The following is a 7,777-nucleotide window of genomic DNA, read 5'->3' as shown; positions in this document are numbered from 1 at the left end:
CCCGGCGGCGGGGCGCAGGGCGGCCCGGGGGAAGACCCCGGCCAGGGCCTCCCGCCGCCGGGCCGGGCCGCGGGCTCCGCCGTGCCACGGGCCGGGCCGGGGGGGGGGGGGGGCGGGGGGGGGGCGCGGGGACGTCCGGGGCGCGTGCGCAGTCCCTCCCGCCGCCCCTCCCGCTGCGCTAAGCGATAACCCTTTCAGTCAACAGCGGGACCTGTCATCGGTGACGTCACCGCGGCGACAGCCAATGGGAAGGCGCGGCGATTGTTTGGCCGGCGGGGCCGGCGCCGCGACCCGGAGGCGGCGCGCGGGCCCCGTCCCGTCCCGCGGCCGCGCCGCGTGGGGTTCCCCGCCGGCCCCGCGAGAGGACGGGCCGCGCGGGGGGACCTCCCCGGCCTGCCGCCCCCAAAAGCGAGCCCCCGCCGTCCCCTCCGCTCCCGCCCGCTGGCAGCGCCGCCCGGGCGCCCCGCCGCCGCGGCAGCCGGACCGGGGAACTTTTTTGCGGGGGAAAGAAAAAAAAAAGTTTGGGTCCCCCCCCGTGTCTCTCTCCTCCCGCTGATAGGTGACTTTTTAGCGTTAGAAGCTAATGAGCGTGGATGCTCCGGGGATCCCAGTGATGGACCCTGCTGCTCTCTCCAGGCGGAACACGACGCTGAGATTAGTAGATTTGGCGGGGGCTCCTCGCCAGCACCTCCACCACCACCCCACTCAGAGCATGACAGGCTTCCCGGGCTTCGCCGGGCACCCCCACGGCACGGCGCCCACGCAGCCGGGGGAGCACTCCGCCGAGTCCCGCCTCGAGCCGCACCCGCTCCGGCCAGAACACATGGGGCACCGCCACCATCCTCCTCCTCAGCATCACCCCGCGGCCCTTAAGCTCAGCCCTGCCCCTCATCCCCACCACCAGCTCCACCACCACCACCACCACCATCATCATCATCATCATCATCATATGGCAGGCCAAGCCGAGGTGGTCTCTGGTCAAATGGGAGCGTTTGGCCCGGCGCAGTCACCAGCAGCCCCTTACCCCGTCTCTCACTCAGCCCAGGCTCTGGCAGCAGGTAGGGACTTCTTCATACGCAGAGACCTGCCGGCCCCACTCATGCCAGGGCTGACCGAGCAGCACCCCACTGCAAGTTCTCACCACGGACTGTTTGTCTCAACAACAGGTAGCTACCCTGGACACCATGGTCACCACCACCACCACTCAGAAGCTGGGAATCCCTCTCTGTTCACTGGACTCCATGAGCAGCCTCCCCATGCAGCTCCAGGTGGCCATCTAAATGGACAGATAAGACTGGGGTTACCTGGAGAAATGTACGCCAGGTCTGAACATTTCACTCAAGTGCCAGCCTCCAGGACAGATCCTTTTGCTGCTTCTTCACTTCATAGCTACGGTGGCATGAATCTGAACGTGAACCTGGCTCCACACCACGGCCCGGGTGCCTTCTTTCGTTACATGAGGCAGCCCATCAAACAGGAACTCATCTGTAAGTGGATTGAGTTGGACCAGACTCCCAAAAAATTATGCTCGAAAACTTTCAGCACGATGCACGAGCTGGTGACTCATGTCACGGTGGAGCACGTTGGAGGACCCGAGCAGTCCAATCACATTTGTTTCTGGGAAGAGTGTCCAAGAGAAGGGAAACCTTTCAAGGCCAAATATAAACTTGTAAATCACATCAGAGTCCACACAGGTGAAAAACCTTTCCCCTGCCCTTTCCCAGGCTGTGGCAAAGTGTTTGCCAGATCAGAGAATCTCAAAATACACAAAAGAACTCATACAGGTCAGTATGTAAAGCTCTCTTTACTCTCTCTCTCTGTTATTCAGCATACTGTTTTGCTTTATTTTGTTTTAAATGTATGCTTTGCGTTGTTATTGAATGCACGCCAAGTCCTTCTGGAAAATAAATTCTCAGATTTGTTTACTTCTTTACCGTTGGGAGGGGGGCGGAAAGGGGGGGAAAAAAGGAGAGTGAGAACAAATTTAAGAATTCTCGTCCATATTTTTTTTCTGATTGTGTGGAGAGGCTGCTGTAATGTTTATGCAGGTAGAGCTCTGTAAATATGGAGTGCTATAGCTACTATTTCTGCTTATTCACACAGGCGATTAAGTTTTTTTTTTGGCAGTTTAAAGTAGTTGGAGAAAAAAATGAAATCATTGTGCAAGCTCACAAATTAAAAGTGAACAATAGAAGTTACAACTTGTCTAGTCAGTTTTGACTGATGTCGCTGAGATGCTGCTGCTCGAACATTGTGAGAATAACACAGCTGCGACCTTTTCGTTCAACAGTTTTGTTTTGAGCAGAGGGAGTTTCAAATGTTTGATCTGAATTACACTGACATTTTTAATGAGCATTGCCTCCCAACGACTCTCTGCATTCGGAAATATGGGGAGCTGCAAGTTCTGATTCTCGGGAGGGGAGGGAAAAAAAAAAAAAAGGAGAAGAAATCCCGGTATTGTTTCGGCCTGTACATTTTGAAACGTCATTTGCAGATCTGTTATGCGAAATTGGGACATCTGTTAGTTCTAGTTAACAGAAAATAAAGTAACGCGATGGACGATCTTGTAAAACTACGTTTGAACTCTTCTGGACAGGAAAGCGTTTATAATTAATGAAATTGCACGTAGAAAGTTTTCGCACTTCCAGGAGCAGCTTGTGAAGTTGTATTAATTAGTTTAGCAGCCGGTGTTTGCAGGCTGTAGTGCCGGCTTTTTTTTTTCTTTTTTTTTTTTTCTCTGAAGAAGAAGATAAGAAATAAATTCTTTTCGGAAAATTTAATCTGTTCCAGTGTAGGGTTTTCCACCTCCCACCCCCTCCTGTACAGCCTTATGCACTGCGAGGGAAACCACATAATCCTATTGTAAGATCTGCTTACAGCCAAACGATTTTTTTCGGCTTCCCAGTTCATAAAACTCCCCTTCCCCCATGTTCTGTGCAGGGCTTGACCTTCCAGGAGTTGCATTTTTACGATATAACTCGACGTGCTATAATACGCAGAACGTATACTAATTTCGTACCGCTATCGCCTAAACATAGCACAGAGATTTTACAGCGACCGTCACTCGTCACCTAATTATTTTTCCATCGCTCTATGAATAGCTCGGCTGTGTGCGGGGGGGGGGGCGACAGCAAAGTTGTGTTTGTCTGCTGCCTTCCCGGCCCCCTTTTTCGAGGAGAAAGGAGGGTCCCCGGGTCACATAACTTGTACCCGAGCCAGCTCGTCGTCGGATCAGCACAGGTACAGCCATTAACCGGGAGAGCTCATCCTTTAATGACAGTGTTTTCCTTAAGTAAACAAACTTTTACTGCTCTTTAACGGCCTCACTGTTTGAAGTCTCTGAAGCAGAAAATGGTTAAATTCTTGGGAAAACTGACCTACATCGGCGAGGCAGGTTCAGGGCAAACCCGAGATCGGAGGTTTGCGTTTATTAAGCATCATTCCGCGCGTCTGTACTTTTCGCTTTAACTTTCCCGGTGATTAATTGCTGTATTGTGAAAACTCCTGCAGGGCCTTTATGGTTCCACCGTTTCTATTAAACACCCAGAAGTTGTCAAAACCGCAACGTTTCTGAAACCCTAATAAAACTCGCTAGGAATTATTCATGAAGACAGTTCTAGATTCAACAGGAAAATTATTGCCTCCTCAAATATTAATGACTTCTGATTTCTCCGAGGCTGGGGAGCCAGGCAGAGGGATTTCTGGCGATGTACGAATTTTCCAGGTTGGAGGATGAGGCCATTAAGGCGGCGGCAGCGGGACGAGCAGGACGGGCAGGGATCACTTCGCCGCCTTCCCAGCGGGCCGGGAACAATAGTGCGAGGCGGGGGACGGAGCCCCTCTCCCCCCCGGGCGGCCCCGCCGCCCCCGCGCCTCTCCCGCAGCCCCAGGGGCCGCCACCGCCCGTTCCCCCTCACCCCCCTCCCACCCCCCACCCCCCGAAGTTGGTAAATACCTTAATCCACTCCCAGAGACGGGGGATTATGCCACAATTTCCAAGATGAATTTCACTGAACACTTTTGCCCAGCCACAAGTGTGGGGGTAAAATGGCGGTTGAGATCCTGCGCTTCTCCATCTCCCGGGGAACTTTCTGCGTGGCTGCACCTCCGCGCCCGGGCTGCGGCAGCCAGGACCTGTAAAATGTCCTCTCCCGGGCGGGCAGGGATTTCCACGTAAGAAAACCTGCTCTCGCGAAGGGAATACTTGCGAACGGCTCGGATGGCTCATCTTTATTGAGGCGTTCAGAGAATGCAAACCGGGCAGCTGAGAAAATGCTGCCCTCTTCCCACTTGAAACCTGACTGTACGCAGGGACTTTTCAGTGGCTCTTTCAGGGGGTTAAGCGAAGTTGAACATTTTTCAACTCTGGGGGAAGCGGAACGTGGAGCAGCTCTCTTTTACCTGAATGGAACCCACTTTGCAGAAGCAGAGTGCTTATGAGGATGGCTTCCCTGGGGTCTCCTAACTTACTGCTTGCTTGTACTACACTAATATCCTTGATTTGTTGTCTCATCTTGGATGCTGAAGGTCAAATTGTTTCCTTACGTGAAACTGTAATTAGATTATATGCGTGCGTGTGTCTACGCATATGCACCGCTGTGTTTCGACAGTATTTGGTTACAGGACCCGCACCGTTTTCCAAGAGACCTTATTTTTGACCTCTTCCCCCCCTTTCCACTAACGCCAGGTATTTACGCATCCTCTCTGCAAATGTTGGCGGTGCAGGGTGTGGGAGCTCCTCACTGACGATTACAGTGCGGAAAGGACATGCTTTAAACAGGGATCCATGCGCTTTTTCCCACCCACCTTGCATAAAGTGCATTCATGTGAAATATTTGGAATGCCTTCCTTTATGTGCCTCTGCTCGCAGCCGAGCACGAGGTGGGCTGCGTCCCTCCGAAATTTAATCGTGACGAACTGAGGGGGGGGGGGGAAACCCCAAACCAGCACATTAAAAACCAAAACAAACCAACTGGAAGCTTTTGCAAATATTGGAAGTCTTTTCGACCACATACGCCATGATGGTGAACACAGTGGCTTTGTTTGCATTTCACGTTCAAGGTTCGGCCGTATATTTTTGTGGCGCCTTCTGCGCCCTGATACTTTTTGGCTTTTGACGGATGAGGAGATTATTTTCCTTCTCGATTGGTGCAGGACCTGGGAACTCCTTGGCGAACAGGGGTTTGCAATTTGCTCTTATCATCGACAATAATGTAGTCATCATTTCATCCCGAAGCTGTCTGTGGCATGTTTCCTTGAAAACCTCCTCTATATCGTGTTCCATGCCCGGTCCACACGATCCGAGGTTAAACTTTCACACGACTCCAGCAACACGATTATATTTCTATTATGCTTAACGTCACTTAACATATTGCCAGACAAATTAATCCCGATTGCAATTCCTTCCATGACTGAGCATGTTCAAATGAAAAGGGAATCCTACCCTCACGACAGTGCCGTGCACCGGCCTAGTCATCCTCCTGATGAATCTCTGTCATTTTGCCCCCCCAAATCAATGTCTTGTGTGCCTTAACATACGGCATCAGCAAGCCGGGCAGCGGGGACAAGAGGGAGAATGCGGATCTTCCGCGGGATTGTAATCAATGCGAAACCGGAGTGGATGGGATGTGATCTAGCCAGGTTAGGAATAATACATCCACGTGCACCTGGGGGAGCGTGAGAAATGTATTTAACGTAAAAACCTTCCAGGGGATAAATCGCTGGCCGCTCTTTCTGCAGGACTTCGGGGTCTGCGGGGACAACACACGTTGTTCGCCCGGAACAGGCACTTGGCCTCTAAGTTTTCCTTATCACGGGGCTTTGTCTTTCGCACAAAACCCCACGTCGACAGGCAGGGCAGGGGAAGGAGGGGGAGAAGCTGGCCGGGCAGGGCGCTCCCCGTGCGGAGCCCCCCGCGCAGCCGGGTGGTCACCGGGCGGCGGCGCCGGGCGAGCTCGGCGGGGCGGTCGGGGAAGGGCTGGGCCGGCGGTGGGGGCGCAGGCGGAGGCCGGAGGGGAGCTGCCCCGGGAGGGAGCCGTGCCAGGGCCGGAGAGAGGGGCCCGAGGAGGCTGCGGGGCTCGGTGGGTGCCGGGGCGCGCCGCTCCCTGCCCCGCGGCCGCCGTCGCTAATGGCTGTGCTCGCCCATTGCCTCCTGCAGGGGAGAAGCCGTTCAAATGTGAATTCGAGGGCTGTGACAGACGCTTCGCCAACAGCAGCGACAGGAAGAAGCACTCGCATGTCCACACCAGCGACAAGCCCTACAACTGCAAAGTGAGAGGCTGCGACAAGTCCTACACCCACCCCAGCTCCCTGAGAAAGCACATGAAAGTGCACTGCAAATCCCCTCCTCCCAGCTCCGGCTACGAGTCCTCCACGCCCTCCTTGGTGTCCCCCTCCTCGGACTCCGGCCGGGAGCCCCCCGCCTCCTGTTCCCACGCCGAGCCCTCCGCGCCCGCGCAGCCCGCCGCCAACCTGAGCGAATGGTACGTGTGTCAGGGCGCGGGGCTCCGCTGCCCCCCCGCCGCCCCTCCACCGCCGCGCCCCCCCGGTGAGCCCCGGCCCCGCTGCTAGGGCGGGCAGCGGAGCGGCGCCGGGCGGCGCTGGCCCGGCCGGGACCGGGGAACCCGGGCGGGAGAGGCAGAGAGCACCCGGCCGGGGGAGAGACGAGGCACGGCGGAGCCCGCGAGGGGCCGCGGCGGGCCCCGGCCTGCGCTGCCGGCACACGGGAGGCGACTCCCGCCTCGGCCGGGGTGCTGCCGCCTCCTTCCTCCGGGCCGCACCCCCCCAGGCGTCTTGCTCCAGTCTGTTTACAAGCCCACTGATTTGCATCCCTTATCCTTTCCTTCCCTTCCCCTCCCATCCCCTCCCATTCCCTCCCCCGAAGGACCAAAGTGGTTTCATACAAATTTTGCCTGTACAGGTTTTCTCTTGTCACCAGTACCGTGTGCTGCACTGTTCTGTTCGCCCACTATTTTCTGTGAGAGTGTGGTTTTTTAAGAGATATATATATAAAAACTATTATTTGTTACCGAATTGTACAAAATGGATCCATTAAATTCTTTGGTTAATTAACGCGTTCGATGGACGTTTCTGTAAAGAATCTCCTTACTTTTCCCTGTTGCTGCATATAAATACATTTTTATATATATATATATATATATATATATTTCCCCCCGCCCCAGTAGTGGCTAATGAAGAAAGGCCCGGGGCGGGGCGATGATTGACCATCCGTTTTGGCTCCCACTGCTAATGGCTTCCAACACCCAGACATGCCCGTCCCCACCCGGAGTGTGGCTCCTGTTGAACTGGGGGCGCCGGGACTCCGGGGGGTGGGGGGGCAGAGCCCGCTTGGTGACGTCACGGCCGGGCCGGGCAGCCCCCGGCAGCGCATGGAGTCGGGCCCGCGGCTCCACGGCCTCCACCCTGCGAATGGTCCCGAACATAAACTCTCGTCCCGGCCCGGCAAGGCGGCTTCAGCATCTTCATCCCGCCCCAGAGCTTCAGGCTAGACCCCAGGCAACCCCACGGGGCCCGCTCCCCTGATTCAGAGAAAGAAAAAAGGGGAAAAACCCCCAAATAAATAAACCCCTCCACTTGAGGGAGGAGTAGCTTGAAACCGCTGAACGGTGCCGTTTTAATGACTTCAATGATGTTTAAGAATACCAGATAGCATAGGCAAATCAATAGCATGGGCTGCTGGAGGAGGTTTCCACGGCTTGCTGTGCACAGTAACCACCTCTTCCCGCACCTCTGCACCCAGGTGACTGACTGGGGTTAG

General features: G+C 55.1%; 1 protein-coding gene across 1 annotated transcript; it reads left to right on the top strand.

The window, feature by feature from the left end:
* Window positions 1-203: 203 nt before the first annotated feature.
* Window positions 204-6,570, top strand: LOC309407832 (zinc finger protein ZIC 4-like; the record flags this gene model as incomplete). Its single annotated transcript, XM_082003476.1, has 2 exons — window positions 204-1,784; window positions 6,158-6,570. Exons 1-2 carry the CDS (start codon window positions 584-586, stop codon window positions 6,568-6,570), a joined length of 1,614 nt encoding a protein of 537 aa, XP_081859602.1. The 5' UTR covers window positions 204-583.
* Between the last annotated feature and the right edge of the window lie 1,207 nt (window positions 6,571-7,777).

This window comes from Phaethon aethereus, assembly GCF_964289735.1.
Source record: "Phaethon aethereus genome assembly, chromosome: 9".
NCBI classification, from domain to species: Eukaryota; Metazoa; Chordata; class Aves; order Phaethontiformes; family Phaethontidae; genus Phaethon; species Phaethon aethereus.
The sequence above is the reverse complement of the archived record's forward strand: the minus strand, read 5'-3'. Positions and strand labels throughout refer to the sequence as shown.